This window comes from Spermophilus citellus, assembly GCF_964194105.1.
Source record: "Spermophilus citellus genome assembly, chromosome: 1".
NCBI classification, from domain to species: domain Eukaryota; kingdom Metazoa; phylum Chordata; class Mammalia; order Rodentia; family Sciuridae; genus Spermophilus; species Spermophilus citellus.
The window spans coordinates 29,147,029-29,165,724 of record NC_138182.1 but is presented as its reverse complement, the minus strand read 5'-3'; the positions used below and the strand labels follow the sequence as shown (position 1 = coordinate 29,165,724).

Here is an 18,696-nt window from a genome sequence, read left to right as displayed (position 1 = left end):
CTCCTGGACCTCACTCTGAAAATTCTAATTAATTAACCTGGGGTAGAAGAACCAAGAATCATCTTTCTCTAAAAAGCAGCTCAGAAGATACATGAATAACAGATTAAGAAACACTAACATTAGTAAATATTTTCACTGATTTGCAGTAGAATAGGATTTTGTGATCGGGACACCAAAAGCAAAAACCTCATGACCCAGCTAGATAAAAATAAAAATTATGATATGTAAAGAACACCATAAATCAAAGGGCAAACTACAACTGACATAAAATTGTTCATATCTTAACAGACAATGCCATTATGACAAACTAACAAATCAATAAGATAAATACCATTCCATAAAAAATAGGCAAAATGATAAACATGCAATTCACAAAAGCAGCATGAATAGATAAGAAACTCATGGAAAAAAGATGATTAGATGACTAGCAACCAACAAATACAAATTCTACCAAAATAAGTAAGTTTTTGTTTGAATTTTGTTTCTAGTGGTGATACTGGCCAACATTATGAAAGAGAAAATAGCCACTCTCACCACTGGCAGTTAGTAAAAACTAACCAGTTTGGGAAGCAATGTACCAATACATATTGAAGATTTTAAAAAATGAACCTTTAAACCATGCCATTATATTCCTAAGAATGTATAATAAAGGATGAAGAATGTGCAGAAATGTTATACAGTTCTTTGCATTAATCAACAAGTGGGGGAAAATCTAAATGTACAAAAAAGTAGACTATTCAGTAAAGCGTGGCATATGTATTCAGTGGTATGCTATATAGCTATTTAATATAATACTATAAATGACTAATTAAGTAAAATATTTAACACTGTATATGTAATATCATTTCATTTTGGAATACACACCATAACATGGAGGGATTATAGTTTATTTGTATTGTTACTTATATTACGTTTTCTAAATTTCATATAATAAATGAAAATTACTTTTTAAGGCAGGGAGACAAAAACTATTTGGGTGTTTTTCAGACATTATTTCTTTCTCTCCTTACCACACAACCTTCAGCCTGTTTGCAGGAGCATGTTGGACTAACAAGTACTTCTAACTGTTTTCTTATTTTCTCATCATCTTCTAACACTTGTGTGAATTTCTTCATGAAATCCTGAGCCTTACCAGGATCTGGCAAATTTCCTTAAAATAAATTAAAATTTAATTAAAATACATTTTTAAATTGCTCAAAATAATTTAAAAAATCAGTACTTCTCATTTTTTATTATTTTGATTAATGATCCTTATCTACATGTTCAGGTTAGTTCAATAAAATAAATTGTGAAGTAACATCAATAGTCAATTTTCACAAATAAAATCTGCTTTCTAGAAATATAAAACAGGGTCACTATAAAGAGATGCAGGAAATGACTGCACTGGCTATTTCTAAATAACTTCTTATAGCATTTAAAGATATCAAGATCAACCTTAATAATGTCCATTTCATTATTAGTGTTCCCTCAAGCTTGTGGCACATGTTGTTCTCTTGAAGTTCAGAGCAAAAGATAAATCACCAAGTTTTATCTTTAAGGAACTATTTTCTTATATTTCCATGTTTATTATTATGCCAATCCAGAGAAAATCCATATATACATGCTTGCTATCTGGAACTGACATATACTAAGTAAGCTGTTTCCAGTTTTACTGTTGGATATGTCATTACTGTATGAGAAGAGATTAAGTCTTTGTACGAGACTTCATATTACTCTAATGGGTCTTGTGAATCAAAAAACCTAAGAGAACTAATAAAATGTTGATCCTAGTCTGGTGTTCCCACCCCACCCCGGCTATTTAACTGCTATAAAGAACTAGACTAGAACAGAAATTACAAAACTTTGGATAGAAAAAAGTAGTAGAAATTCAAATGAATCTTAAAGTATGAATATAGTAAGTTCAATCTTCAAGTTCCCACAGTTCTGAAAATGTATATTAAGTCTTAACAAGAATAACTGAATCACTAAATGCGAAAAGAATATATTAATAAATTAATCCAACTAAACACTTGCTATATGATCTTTTCATGTTTTCTATATGAGAAAAAAAATTCATTGCAAAGAAAGGGCTCCATATGTTAGTACAACAGATAAAACACAGTAAATATAGAAGACAAACTAAATGTTTGCGTAAGTTGTAAGCAATAAGCTTCAGCATACAATAAGCACCTGAAGGAAAGCTGGAAAACTGTTAGTGTAGCACTTTACAAACTGATCCAAACATCACTAGCAATTCACTGGAGTTTAATGGTATTATGGAAAAGGCAGTATTGTTTTTAAATAGATTTGGAAAATGTCATTTTACAGCCCCTTCCTAACAGGCATCATATTAAAGGGTATAAGAAGACCTATTTATTAAAGAGGAGAGGTGCAAAAGGGGAAGAGATGGAAGACTGAGGACAACAGAGAGAAAACAAAACAAAACAAAAAAAAACTTTAAATTCAACATTATACAAATATATCGACCTTGCAACCCCTTGTCACAATACCCTTAACCACCTATAGGATACTAGCTTTCCTCAAACAAAAAGTGAAAAATACTACCTTGCTTGAAGAAAATGGACAGAGGGGAAAAAACAGAAAGAATACAGGGGATCGTCTTCTTAAGAGGATACTAGCCAGAACCAAACTACTGAGAAAATAGTGATGATTAAAAAAAAAAAAAAAAAAAAAAGCATAAAACTACTTACTGTAGCACATTATCAAAAAAGACTGAAAACTAGTTTTATCTACCCAGATCTGAAATATATTTTGGTCTTAAAAGATCTATTCACACTAAAACTCCAATCACGTAACCTAAAACCCAGTGAATTAAGTTACTGCACTCTTCAATGTCTTCGCATTACTTCCATACACGTTTTGCCAATAGTCAGCATCTCAGATCCATCTTAAGATTTTTTCATTATCATCAAGTGGAAGTTCAGTAGACTCATTCTGCCAGGTATTCCTGATTACCTCTATGATTAATACATCTGCTATACACAATAATGTCAAGGTGGGAGGAAAAGGAAAGGACCACAAACATAGTTATTTCCCTACTCTTGCAAGAAATAAAGATGTGCTACACATACTGTTCAATGCAATTAAATAACATTTATTGAGCATCACTTAAATCAAATAAATATTTTTTTCAAAAGAAACTGTTAATGTAGTCCTTGGATATATTCAATTTTCACTCAGCGTGAAATCAGCTTCTTAAAATTCACATTTTATGAAGAGCAACCAACACCAAAGCACTAAAGTAAGCTCATATAATGATTTAAGTGAATCTCAGAAATTTATGCAATAAATCCTTTCTCCAACTCAAGTTTTTACAAAAGAATATCTGAAATTCTATATCATATGCCAAGTAAAAATCAGAAAAAAAGTAAAGCTGAGTTGCTTATTGAATATCAAGTAAAAATGCATTAATTATTTGCTATATTTTCAAAGCCTAAAATGAAACAAATTATAAGAATTATTTTGATTAAATCTTAAATTTTATATAGATTTAAAATCACTTACTTGTAATAACCATCACTTTTGAAAATATGGCCTTGACACTGGCATCTGTCTGTAAATCACCAAAACAAAAAAAATCAAAATTAAAATTTCCTGACAAGAATCTACATTATATTCCTCAAATAATTACGTACGCATAACTTAGTAATTCTCCAGTTCCATGCCCTTACCACAACTATATCCTTTTTTTGGGGGGGGGGGGGCACATACTGGGGACTGAATACAAAAGAGCTTTACCATCTATCAACAAGCTCCATCTCCAGCTCTTTTTACTTTATTTTGAGACAGGAGGACACTAAGTTGCTGATACTAGCCTTGAACTTGCAATCCTCCAAGTCATTGGGATTAAGGTGTACGCCACCATTTCCAGACTACTGTAATTATTCCCGAGGTATTTTTTAAACCCTAAATGTATTAGATGGGAGGTAGAAGTGAACACATTTTTTACTCTCATCACCTCTTACCTCACCCTGTTTTGTTAGTTCTCAGTTAAAAAACTGCTTGCTACATAACATTTTTTGGACAGGTAGATATTTTGCAGTTTTAGAGCTGAAAGAATGGGGTAAGTTTTGGAAGGAAAATAAAATAATTAAAAACTTGTTAGTTTTCAAGTTTTTAGCCCTATCTCAAATTAAAAGTTGACACATGTATAAATTTCAACAGATTTGAGGTTTCTCAGGCATAGTAATAAATCTTATGGCAGAGATCTTAATGGAAAAAGACATTTAAAAAGCTGTTTCAAAGATTTCTAGGTATGGGTTTTAACAGAGAAGTGTAATTTCACTGAATAAATGTGCTCACCACATTGTACTACATATACATTCATGTACTATTTCATGTGAATTCACATATACAAAAGATAAAAAGATTAATTGTATATATCTTCAAGTGTCATATTTTTTAATATTTATTTTTTAGTTGTAGTTGGACACAATACCTTTATTTTATTTATTTATTTTTATGTGGTCCTGAGGATTGAACCCAGGGCCTCACATGTGGTAGGCAAGCGCTCTACCGCTGAGCCAAAACCCCAGCCCAGACAGTGTCATATTTTATAAAACCAAAACATGTAATTGAGAAACTGTGTTTAAAAATACTAAACTACATAAATATTGGGTTAAAGTCAATAAAATAAATAAACCATCCCTATTGAAGGAGCTGTTTAAAAGGAAATGAGAGACAAAGCATAATAAAGTACAAGAATTAACTCCCAAATACTTGAAATTTGGAATACTAAACAGCAATACTTTAAGAAACATACAATTTTTGTTGTTTCATTTACTGATGAAAGAGATTGTGCTGGGCTTTCAAGAAGTTGATTACATGAAAAAAAAACTGCACCAACAAAAGTGCAATACTGAAAATTAAGAAGTCACTTTTGAGGAGCTGGGGTTATGGCTCAGTGGTAGAGCACCTGCATAGCATGTGTGAGGCACTGGGTTCAATTCTCAGCACTGCATATAAATAAATGAACAAAATAAAGGCCCATAAATGTCTAAAAAACATTTTTTTTCAAAAGTCACTTTTGAATAATTAATTCAGTTCAACGAAGTAGAGGGGCTATGTTGCTGAGCCAAAAATTAAAAACTGGCTTACTCAAACCGAATAATAAAGAAAGCAAAACAAACAAACAAACAAACAAACAGTTAAGTCTTCCTGGTAAGATATGAGGAAATATAAATACCCAAAAGTTAAGCATATCTTTGAATTTTTTCTAACTTTAATTCACTTATGTCTATTATAAATCTTAGTATAAACAAACAGAGAGAAACTACTAATTCTTCTCACAACACAACTCTATTGGAGTACTATCCTCCTCCATTTTGTTTCTTCTTCAATCCTACCACATATTACCGAGAATTCCTACTTGATAATTATTATAAGACAAGCAAAAACAAAATTACACAAAGTAGAAAGAAACTAAGCATTGCAAATGAACTGAGATTTTTATTTTATGATTCCATATATGACTGAGTAAAAACGTCATGAGATCCTTTCAAGTTTTTATCAAGAGGCAAGATAAAGAAGTTCTACTAAAGAAGTAAAAGCTGAAAGACTCAGTCAAAGCAAAGTTGTACTTGATTAAAATCTCACACATCCTGAGCAACATGATATGAATGTGCTATACATGATCTACATATTTAGCATACTACCTGGTTATTATGATTTCAATGATACCCCAAGTCAAGAATTCTATACACATAAATGTAAGAACATCTCATGTTTGGCCAGAGGAAATAAATTAATACTGCTCAAAGTAACAGCACTTAATGCCCAGATTACTCACTGAAACACAATGACTTACTGCATAATAATACTCAACAAAACACATGCCTATTGACTGAAATACACTAATTTAGGGTTCAGAAAAAGAAAACAGAAAAATCACTGAATTGTTTTTTAAGTCATTTATCATAAGGGAAAACACATATTCCAACAGGTTCAATACACTCAACAATCATAGAAAACAGGCTATATATATTCCATAAAACATAAAGAGGTTATTGTTAGCCTACAAAACAAAAATACTACTCAGACATAAGCTTCAATTAGGCAAACAAATGGTACAATATCTTTGAAATCTTCAAACCACATTTATAGATTAAAAAAAAAAGTTAGAGAATCACTACAAATCTCTAAAACAACTGCTGTTAATTTATGGATTTTTAAAGCAATTAGTCAAATTATGCCCAGAGAAACTGGAAGCTTTCTCCTTTTAGATAAAACTATACTGTTTTACTGACTGTCCTACAAATATGAGGTTTGTGTGATGAAAGGGTCTGGAGAGATCATTATGTACTGAAGAAGAAATAAAAGATAATACTGTTGTTTTCCCTCAATGCAATTTAAAATAAGCAGGTACAATTTAAAATAAGCAGGTACAATAATGCAATGTTTTGGATGAATTATAACATTTATAGGCCTACCTAATACTGAAATCATTCTAAATACCCAAAAACAAAATGATACTTTACTAGATGAATATTATCATTTGACTATAATTAGATGTTCAAGCAACACATTAAAATCACCATAATATTAACTGGAAGAGAAAATACAAAGATACTGTACTATAATTACCTGATTATAAAACCTTTCTAAAATCCTAAGAGTATACAAAGATGTGGAGAGTATTCGTGTGGCAAAATAAAAGTGTAATTTTATTCTATATTTTTAAGCTTTCAATAACACTGAGTTATTGTTTATTTCTTTATTTTTAAAGATACCAAAAAACGTTTGAATGCACAGAAGTACATTCTCTTTTCTGATGGCTATCACCTTTTGCAGATTTAGTAAACTCTTAAAATTTTTCTATGTAATAAGTTTCTTAAAAATTACAGCTAAGTTAGGAATCTTAAGTTCTATCTTTAGTCAGAACTCTTCCACAGTTAATACAAAGCAGCAATGGTAAACAGCAACTAAAATGTGTGTGTTTTACAAAACTTAACATCAAAAGAAAGTTTTCCTTTAAAATTTAGCTTACTTTAGGTTGCTTAATTAAGTCAAGCAAATCCTTTACTTGATGTCGGAGCAGATTTTGACATTTCCACATTTCATTCAATGCTCTAAAAAACACAAACATATAAAATAGGTTAAAAAAAATCTTTCCAGAATTGTCTAAGTACATAACTATTAAAAAGGGTTCAAATTACCAAAGATGACATAGGAAAATTCACAGGACTTAATAATTGATGATGGGGGGGGTGGGGGCAGTCAAATATAACAATAAAAAAAAAAACAGGATCAAAAGAAGAAATTCACAGTGGTTGTATTTTGCCTTGTCTAAAAGTAAGCTGTATTTACCATTAATAAGAGCACTTTTGTAGGCTAAGGGTATAAATTGGAGAAATTGTAAATTTAATAAATAAAGGAAAAAATGAAGAAGATCCTATAGAAGGTGGAATAAAATAGAATCCATGACAGAAACAGAAAAGAGGTATACTTATGAAAAAAAATGGGGATTTTTTTCCTAAAACAGGTATTGTATTACATTTAAGCTGACAGGAATTATTTATGCTAAAAGTCAATATTCTTTCAATTTGGCAAAAATCCTGATATCTTCCTAATAAATGTCTTTTTCTTGGGCAGAAATTTAAATCAAAAAAGAACTTAGGTAATTAAAAAAGATATATAAATCAAAGAACAACTAGTGTTAACAATATATTAAGTTATAGAATATCAGAGCCACACATTTTAAAATTTTAAAAAGAAATTAAAAAAATATTTTTCATTGGTAATTTTCAATTATCTATACTTCATTAACCTCTGTGACCATACACACAAAGCACTGCCAAGTAAGTAATAAAAACAGAAGCATATAAAACATCTCTTTTTCCTTTGATGGAAAGAAGATTGCTTAATTTTCCATTCTCTCCTTTAAAATGTTTTAAAATGCCTTTGGATTTCTTAAAGGCAATAACTAGTTTGAATCTGGAAACTTAAATTTCTGTACAGCAGTCACTTTAAAATGATACTTGTGGGGTGAGGTGACCCACACCTGTAATCTCAGCAGCTTGGGAGGCTAAGACAAGAGGATCTCTAGTTCAAAACTAGCCTCAGTAAAAAAGTAAGGCACTAAGCAACTCAGAGAGACCCTGTCTGTAAATAAAATACAAAATGGGGCTGGGGATGTGGCTCAGTGATTGAGTGCCACAAAGTTCAATCTCTGATACAAAAAAAAAAAAAAAAGACACTCACAAAACAACAGTATTAGGGCATTTTCAATTTAGAATGTGAAATTTAAACAGTTATACTTGATTATTATTTTCAAGTTATTAAAATTTCAGGAAGTTTCATTGGCATAATTTATTAATATAAACACTGAAAGCAAAATGTCCATTCTCCAGAAGACTATAAAAACCTAAAAACTATATTACATAATTAAAATATAACTTTTAAGGAAGCACAGTAGTTGTCTGTGAAATTACTTCTGAAATCCAAAGTCAATGCATTCTCTTTCATATTACTAATCATAACTTACAATTTCTGAAAGACCTGGATGTTGAGACTTGCTTTTACTTAAAAGAAGGAGGAAATTATTTAATCTACTGTAGTTATTTATTAAAGATGAAATCTCAAACAACTCTAAAGCCCACCATAAGCTACGACTATAGTTGAAATTAAAAAGTGACCATCATTGTCTAAGAATTCATATAAAACATATTTAGCTTACTGTCCTCTCAAGTATTTTTATACAATCATTAAGCAGCAATTTGTTCTTGTTTACTGCCTATCTAAACAGCCTTTCTTCTGGTGGGGGAAAAACGCTATACTAAGAAAAGCAATATTACAATAAGAAGAGAAATATCCATTTATTTATTCTTAGTCTAAATTCTAGTTCTGTCACTTTAATGTGAAAACTCTGGCTAGAACCCGGATACTCTTTTATTATGCAGCATTTTAAACAGTCAATTCTCTTACAGAAGTTCCTGTTAACCATACCAAAAGTTCTAAATCTTCTGCTTCCAACTGGGCAGGTCACCCTTCAGACTCTGTCTAGATGAGAACCAACTAAATGAAAAAGATCACAACTAAGACATGTGATACTAACCCCTACTCTCATAATGAAAAAAAGTTCTAGGAAACATGTTGGAGGTGGAAATACACACCATTATCAGACGGTACTTAAGCTTGCCTCTTTTTCAATAATCAAGATATTTCATTTGCTCAGGATTATCCAAAAATTGGTTCATGTCAAAAGTCTTACATTTAGGAAATATCTTGTCTTCCCCAAAAGAAAACAGTCACAGAATAAAATATATGCTTCTTTCAACAATAAGAAAGAATCCTTACCAAACAAGTTCTCACCAGGAACCTGCCTACCAAGGAGCTATTTTAAAGCCCTTTCCAGACTAAATAAGGTCATACATTTAAACACCTTCTGGGCTAGAATGGTAATTTAAATGAATAAAGACAGGTGTTAAAATACACAAGTGGTAAGAACTATGATAATATTAGAACATTAACAGTCCATAAAGCTATGAAAAGATCAGTGTTATCAATATTCAGGAAAATTAAAGATAAATACTCAAAAAACTAGCAAAAATTTAAGATGTCTGATAATATACAGGAGAATGTAGAAATTCAGAAACCACTGGTAGAATTATAAAGTAGTATCAATTCAATACTAGCTTATAATGATGAAAATAAACATACTCAGCAATTCTACTCCTAGCTATACACTGGTGATTCCAAACTGACTGTCCATTAGAATTTCCTGAATGTTTTTCTGAAACCCTAATGCCCAGACTGTCTTCCAGGCAAATTTAATGAGAAGCTTTTAAGGAGAGATACAGGTTTCGGTTTTGTTTAAATCTCTCAAGGTGATTCCAAAATGTAGCTAAATTAAGGAAAATATGTAATTATACCTTAGAGAAACCCCTGAAGGCATGCACTAAACTTTAAATATTCATAATACTACTAGAAGGAAGGAAGAAGTGAGGGAGGGAGGGAGGGGACTGGGAGGGAGAGAGAGAAAGAAAGGGTTTGGAGTACAGCTCAGTGGTGGACTGCAGGCCTGGCGAGTACAATTCCCAATAAATACCATGAAAAGAATTAAGACACACATCCATTCTCTCTATTGAGACAAATTTCCAATGTGAAAAAATGAAATAAAATTGTGGCTTAATGACATAATGTAATTCTATACCGCAGTGAATAAATAGTCTTTCACTATTTATGATAGTACAGATGAATTGTGAAACACAAGAATGAAAAAAGTCACGAGACAATACACAAAATTATTCCATTTTCATCAAGTTCAAAAAGAAGCAAAATATTATTAAGGGATACCTACACATCCATACGTACACAAAGGTATTTTTTATAGGAGATGAGAAAAACGAGAGACTAGAGGTTATCTCTGGGAAAAAGATAGGAAGATGGAAGGGCAACAAGTTCACAAGTTGGATGGTATATTTGTAGATATTTTAATTTTATTATACATAATAACTCACATTTATGTAATTTATTATCATTACAGAATAAAGAATGTAATGGTCTTTGGAGAAAACACAGGTAAATACTAAAATTTTGGCAAGTATTACTGTGGATCAGTTAATTCCAAAGTTGGTGAGGATAAAATGATATACACCTAACTTAAATAGTTATATTTTATTCACAAACTATTTTTGTAGAATCAAAGTCTTTTCAAGGACAGGCCTAAAGTAAAATTTACTTTCAACATTTCAGTGGCATTATTTTTCAGAATATCTCTTATTAATGAGTGCTTTATTTTTAAATTCAATCAAATATATTTATCATTTAAGTGAAGAGTAATGTCTGATATGGTTTGTTTTATAAGTACTATTTATAATTTGTGTTTCTACTTACAATTATTTTTCTTATTTTCTATTTCTGGTATTGTTTTTATTAATTCTTTTTCATTCCCTGGATCTGGAAACTCTGTACTAATTCCATTCTTTTAAAGGTGACTGTTAAATTTCTAAAATGTTTACCTGACATATGGTCTAATTAGTTGACATGTCTATTCTTACTTACATGATAAAAGAACATTAGAACACTTTTTAGTGCATATTACTTACCTATTATCTTACATGTTTTGTCTGATAAAGTCCAAAATTTTTCACAATGTCATGGCACCAACCAGAACAGTGGGCCGTAGAAGAATGTCCTAGAGACCCTCCTTCTATGACTAGACACAAGGAACTATGGGACGGAGGGTTCCAGGGACACTTGAGAGAGTTCACATACAATTAATTGCAGGGAGTATGCTGATTAAATATCAGCCTAGATGCATGCTTAAATCTACATCATCCTTACAAAAAAAATCTTATTATTTTTATAATCCTTTATTTAGATTTGCAAACATATTTGAAATTTTTGTTGCTTCTTCCATATCCTCTCACAAAAAAAAACAACTCTTTAAGTAATTTTTTCACATAAGATCTGAAGTAGCAAATTCTCAATTTTTGTTTAGAAGCATCTTCACTTCATTTTTACAGCTGAATGATATTTGAGTTGAGTCAAGGAGTCAAGATATGCTTTGATTTCCAATAAGACTGTTTCAAACAGGATATATATGCCACATCTCATCCAATCTAAGAGGCTATCAACTGTACCATAAGAAAAAGAACCACCAATTAAACTACAACAAGTGACAATTTTAAGATGCATTCCAATTGCAGTGAAAAATTTACAATATATGTAATAAAATTAAATATAGTTAGTATATTTTACTACATACAGTAGGGAAACAATGACTTTTGGAACCAAGAAGAACTGATTTTGAAACATGGTTCTCTTACTAAAACTGATTTGACTTTATGCAAGTTAATTATTTCTGTGTAATTCAGTTTACTATATGTAAAATCAGAAAAATATTACTTGAATTAGAGGCTGTATAGGGTTTTATTTCTCCCTGTAAAAAGCCAGATAATAAATATTTTAAGCTTTATGGGTCACAGTATGTCTTTTGCAACTACTTTTCCATTATAATGCCAAACTATTCATAGACAATGCATATTTCAGTGCCTGAAATACAATGGGTATCAAGGAATGTACATTTCTATGTAAGTTATCAGTAATGTATAATTTTTACTAAGGAGGAAATGAAGTCAAGTCCCATTAAGCAGAAGTACAAATGAAAATTACATATGGCTCTTTCAAACTCCAATTTCTGAACATGTTAATTCTCAATAGTTGTAAACCACTGGACTACTATGGGTTTACACTTTCTACAGTAAATCCCTAGACCTCAACTTCTTAATCCTTAATTTTATTCAATTAGATTAGCAATGTGTCTTCCATGTCTCAAATATTAACTCACTACCTAGACATCCAAAGGTACTTTTTGAATAAAATGTGATCATAAAAATATATCTGTAGCCAGGTATGGTAACACACACCTGTAATTCCAGCAACTATAGAAGCTGAGGCAGGAGGAATGCAAGTACAAGGCCAGCTTTAGGAATTTAATGAGACCCTGACTCATAATAAAATAAAAAAGGCTGGGTGTACAGCTCAGTAGTTAAACGTACTGGGTTCAATACCCAGTATGGCAAGTAAATTAACAAACTCATGCGCGCGTGCATGCGTGTGCACACACACACACAATTTGTGCTTACCCTTTTACCAAACTATAATACTGTGTTGAGGGTATGTAGCACAAAAGTTTGTGTCCTACTGCTTTATATCATAATTTAAATCAGTACCACTTAAGAATCAGATGATAGTATTTTCATAATATGGACCTTTCTAACACCTTAAGGGGAAAAAATAGGTATATCACATTTCTTGAGATACCAACAATATGAAAACCTTAGAAAAAAATCAAATTCTAAAAGATTCCAAATCAATTAGTTCTACTTTTTAATTGCTTTAAGTTGCTTGATCTCATTTTGACAAAACTTCTTTAAAAAAGAAAAAAAGTTGAGTATTTTATTGTGTCTTGACCCTTTAAAACAATGTTTACATTACATAGTTTACATTTTCAAATAAAGCTATTTGTGGTTTCTTTTCCATAAAATCCAATAGTGCAAAAGATGAAAAGAAGAGTGTGACATTTGAGACATACTTCACAGCATTTAAATCCAGTGTGGCATACAAGTAATACAAGCACTTCATCCGCTCTGTAGTTTCCAAATTGTGGGGAACCATGTATTGAGCAAAGATCCGTTCAACAAGTAATCTATAAAAGTACAAAGAAGGGACCATGTTGACTCTTTTTAAATGTACTAAATTTGTATGTAAAATTCTAAAACATACAATAAATACATATTAAACAAATTCCTGACTTTTAAAAGTTATTATCATGAAAAACAGCCTGGTTAAAAGTACTCAGAAATTACTAAGTCCTCTCTCTCATTTCCTTTGTTAGCCTAGAGCTTTGATGGCACCTCTGTTTCCCCCCACCATGGCTTACTGCATGAAGAGGCCCAGAAGAAGAGGCATACCCCCTCCCCCCAAAAAAGAAAGAAATGTACTAGCAAGTCATAATGCAAATTCTATACACTAATACCAGCCACTCAAAAAGTCTAAAAACTACTTTTATGAAAATAAATTTCTTAGATAATGTTAACCCTAAGACCTCAGGTTCTAATTTCTACAAATCTTCAAATTTTGATACAAACCTATGTTTCTTTTCTCACTCTAACCTGCTATAGGCATAACCATTTAGATCCCACTAATAAGCTGTCAATTCAGACTGTAAACAGGATTTGTAGCTTTACTGATTGTGAAACGACTGAGATCCATACAAGATCTATCCTTAGGCAGATAATGTATTTTTAAACAAATTTATAAACTGTATTTAGCCTTGACTAGGAATTGGTTCTATTTAAAATGCCCTTAATCCAGTTTATTTTTATTTGAATTTCATTTGAAAAAACTGAGACTCCTTATAACACAATTATGAAACAAAACTAAATTATAACTAGATATATTCCTACTTTCAGATTTAACTCTGTTCACAAATAATACATAAAAAATAACATAAAAATTGTACCCATCCCTAAAGTTGTGCACATTACTGCTTCTTTTGTGGCTTTGGTGAAAAAGAAAAACTACTCATTTCATATCCCCTCTAATAAAAACTAAGGAGAAAATTTAAAGTGGCAATCAAAACAGTTTGCATAAAGCAACAGATCAAGAAATTATACCCCAAATCATCAAATACACATATATAGTGTCCTTACCGATCATCAATACTATTTTGGTAATATATATGTAGCAATTTGTCCTTAATCCATGATATCTGTTTTGCAGCATCTTTTCCAGCTGCTGATTGTAAAGCATATTTCTTGTAAATTTGGGCAAGTCCCATCATAGCTTCTTTACGCACTCTCCACTTAAAATAAAAATAAAAAAGTTTTCTTTATAATGTAAAACTGCTTCTATTGTACAAATTCAGTAAACTGTAGTAGTAGTTTTTCATTTCCCTTCATTTTATTTCCTTCAAGCCTCAGATACTGAATTTAACTACTATATTTATTAAAAAACAGTATTTTCAAGTGAAATACTATTTTCAAATATTAAAAATAAAAACCTACTTATTATTACTTATTTCTACTTACCCGTTTATCTAATGTTCGCTCTCTCACAAAATTAAGTAAGTGATCATTGACCAGAAGAATATCCTTTTTAGCAGCTGTAACTATAGACACGATAACATCATGTCTAATAGCTTCCTCAGGGTCATGTGACCTCACTTTAAGATACTCTGAAAGATAATATACTCTTTGATTAAAATGGAAACTTTAACAATTAAAATGTTTAAAAAGATTGCAGAAAACCTGTGAAAATAAACCACAGCAAAAACAAAACCTAAGTAGAAGGTTCAATATTTCAAGAAAGTCAAGAGCCAGAAAAAGGAAGAGAAAGGAAGAGGAGAAAGGTCAGCCCTTCAATCAAATAATAATGCTTACATGCAACTGAACAGTAAAACCTCTCTCCTCATTGGCTGGGCAAGGAAGCAGATTAAGTAGTTTCTAACTTCATTAATTAAGCAAATCATAGAAATGAACAAAATTCTATCAATGTTAAACATTTCGTTTTTGTTTTCCATATAAGTAGATAAAACACTCAAGTCAAGCTGTGCTATTGGGAAAAGGCTAGAGTATTAGAATTTCTTTCCTGTAACTAAGGAAACCCTGAATAAGGTTACTGAAAGAATAAAATTGAGATATTGGCAGCCAAGAAACAGAATAAGAAAGATTTTGGGGCAATTCAACTAAATGAGAAAAGGCCAAGGGAAAGATAGAAGAAATGAAACAGATTTCACAATTATGAGTCAAAAACATGGAGTTCATTCATAGCAATGAGTAAACTGGAAAACAAATTTAACATACTTCAGTAATGAAATCTTAGGCTTTAGGTGCAAAAACTAAACACAAATTAAACAAAATATTACTCATCTTTTTATTATGAGAGAGAAATTTGGTTGTTTGGGTTACTAAAAATAGTCTTGCCTATACACAGTGTTTTTGATTTTGAGTAGATTTAATTCTCTAGAAACAGTTTTAACAAACAATTATGATTCAAGCACCCATAACATCACTGCCCATGTCATAACCCCTCCACTTTGCATATGCTGTATTAATAGAAACTATTCTAAAAGTGAGAAAGACTATATGTTGCTAGAAAAAACTTCTAAAGAAATGCAAATGTTGTTTACCTAACCCAGTAAATTTAGCACTATGATTTCAAATGAACATGTTAAAAGAGCTCAAATTCCTATCCTTACCAAGATACATACAGAAGTTTTATAGTTAACTGTACTGCAAAAGCATCACATACTATTTTATGTGTCACGTAGAAAGAAAAAAAATCCAATGACACTCCATCAATTTTAAGATGCTTCACAACTTCTCTAAAACTAGTCATTCATGTTAAACAAGTATACACAAACGTTATTATTTCACAGACATCAACTGAGAGGAGAAAGTGATAATGGAGAAGAAAAAAGAAATTCTCAATTATTAGCATAACAAAGCATCTACTAATATTCTTCACAATATGGCTGCATCCCTCAAAATTTGGCTAAAGTCACAAGAATGAATCTCACAATTACTACCAGCAAAAGAAGATAGATCTGTATATATAACATATTTATTTCTGCTTACTCCTGAAACTCTACTAAAATGGTTAAAGGAGAAACATAACAAGAAGAGATCATAGCAAGAGATGATCTGTCAACAAAATTTTGACAGATGCAACACAGGTAAATGACACAGGACAAAGGAAAAGGATGAAATCCAAATGAGAAAGAAAACATTAAACAAGCTCATTTTCAGAACAGAACCCCGGAAATATTTAAAAATTTCAGAGACCTAAAGAGACAAGAGATGCTGACTTTGGCTGAATGCAAGGAGTGCCAAAAATCTATATAAATGTTAACAGTGGCTTACCAATTGAGAACTGTTCTTTGACTTCCCCTCCCTTAGCTCTGCATTCTAAATTCCAAAGATAGCCTACACCTAAATTATTAAGATGTTATAAGCTAAATAATCTTTCTTTAAATTCACAAAATTCAGAACATTTAGTGACCCTCAGATAACATTAGAATCTATAATGCACCTGTGCATCAACTAACACAAAGCATGTAAATTACTTTGAGGTTTAACTTCCAGAAAAGTAATACATTTGTCTAAAGAATTACAGGTAATAGCCTGAGATGGTCAAGGTCAATGTTGTAGGCTAGAGGAAAACAAGGGAGACCCATTGCCCTGAATGGCCAAGACCCATTCAGCACATAGTCTCCCTGCCTACTGTCCTCCTATCCCTTCTTTCCCTAACTATACATTACATCTGGATATAATTTTTTAATTACATTAAGTAAATTACTTTACAAATTTTATTTAAGGACATCAAAAGTAGAATTATAAGTTATTTGATTAAGAGAAGCACTGGATCTGCTGGGGTTGAGAACCACTGCAGCACAAGGTTCATATGCAGAAAGTAAGATGATAGTCCTGGTCAGGAATGAAGCCCATGGAATTTAAAATATTAGCGGTGGTGAGCTTAAAAGAAAATATTATAATTGAAGATCCGATAGAAAGTGATAAAAATCAAAGCTTTCACCTTCAAACAAAATGAAGGATTGTTTTCTTACTCTCATTAGAGTTTCGTCACTCTCTAGCAGTGAAAATCTCAGAAGATCTGCCACCATATTTCACGTAGGGAAGAAAGAAATAAGACAAAAATCTTCTATAAAATGAAGTAAATAGATAGAATATAGCCCTCATCTGTAGAAAAGGGATGGCAGTTAGAAAGTTCGAAGAATATATGAAAAAAAAAAAAAAACAAGCGAATCCCATTATTGTGTACATCCACAAGAATGGGGTACTAATTAGAATAAGATATTAAATATGCATGCATAATTTTATCAAAACATTCTACTGTCATGTACAATTAAAATAATCAATAAAAAATAAATAAAAGTTCAAGGGGAAAAAAAATTAAGGAGAGACTATATCTAAGGTCATCAGGAAAAAGAAAAAGCCAACAGAGACCTAAGAAGGAACAATAAACTTTGGCAGTTAATTCCCAGCACTATCTCTTTCCTACTTTGTAAATCCTTTACAACCTATGTGACCTAACATGAGAGCAAATTCAAAGAAAGAGAAGCTCTCTGTAGTCATGTATAATTTAACTTGGTACAGACTGCTAGAAGTTGAAAATAAAAAAAACACTAAGGTCTGATTATACTTAAATAAATGAAAAAAATGACAAACACTGTATAAAAGTGAGAAAATTCAAAATCTAAAATGAAAGCCTAAAAATAAAAGAAGAATTTATTTATTTTTTTAGAAGAATTTATTTTAATGGTATCATTTTGATACCATTAAAATAAATTTTAATAATAAATTTTAAGAGAATGTGACCAATTTTTCATACTGAATTATTTCGAATTCTTTAAGCTTCTTAAAGATGAATAATAAAACTAAAAAATATATTGGAACACCAATGAAACTCCATATCATACACAACCACAAGAATGGGATCATAATTAGAATAAGTTATACACCATGTATGTATAATATGTCAAAATATACTCTACTTCACGTATATCTAACAATAACAAATAAAAAATATTTCGGAGATAAGTCATACCTAAATACTTTCAAGAATAAATCTTTAAGAATGGTATGAACAAGTGAGACACAAAAGGAGGGAAAAAACTAGACTTTGGAAAGTAAGTGAACTAATATAACTTCAGATTTTCAAGAAAACAAAATTCCTAGCCAGTAAAGGGGAAATTGGTAAACCAATCCATATATTACACATTATACAAAAGGCATAGGAACTGTACAAGTACTTCTGGAGCTTAAGGCAATGGAGAAGAAGGGAGAAGGGGCACTTGGATGAAAACTGAGAAAATACAACAACCCATCTAGAAGATTACCCCATGCCATTTCAAACTGATCCTAAAGAAAACTTTTAATAAATAGTGCAAATCAGAGAATCTCTTAACGTGGGGAACACCCAAACAGTTGAGGGCATGGACACCATAACCTAAAAGAATATTAAGTAAACAACAGACAAGAAATGTGAATGCAGAAATCCACTGTCCTTTTCCCACAGACACTAGAAACTAGATTTACAGAAAAGATGTTCTTCCATGGAAATCCGACCCGCTAAAGTAGAAATATCTAAAGTAAGGGTCTTCCCACAAATAACTCACCCTTATCACCCTAAAGTTCAGAGTTGACAGATCCATTCATAATCTCAGAAATT

At 31.2% G+C, this 18,696-nt stretch overlaps 1 protein-coding gene across 1 annotated transcript in view; it reads right to left on the bottom strand.

Moving 5' to 3' along the window:
- The window catches only part of PDS5B (PDS5 cohesin associated factor B), a 210,199-nt gene that overhangs the window by 77,315 nt on the left and 114,188 nt on the right, over positions 1 to 18,696 (bottom strand). Inside the window, exons 11-16 of the mRNA XM_081276045.1 lie at positions 14,535 to 14,680; positions 14,157 to 14,308; positions 13,037 to 13,150; positions 6,986 to 7,067; positions 3,505 to 3,553; positions 1,011 to 1,150 (exon numbers count right to left, since the gene is read on the bottom strand). Of these exons, the coding sequence (XP_081132171.1) occupies positions 1,011 to 1,150; positions 3,505 to 3,553; positions 6,986 to 7,067; positions 13,037 to 13,150; positions 14,157 to 14,308; positions 14,535 to 14,680 (683 nt within the window). The remainder of the gene's footprint in view (positions 1 to 1,010; positions 1,151 to 3,504; positions 3,554 to 6,985; positions 7,068 to 13,036; positions 13,151 to 14,156; positions 14,309 to 14,534; positions 14,681 to 18,696) is intronic.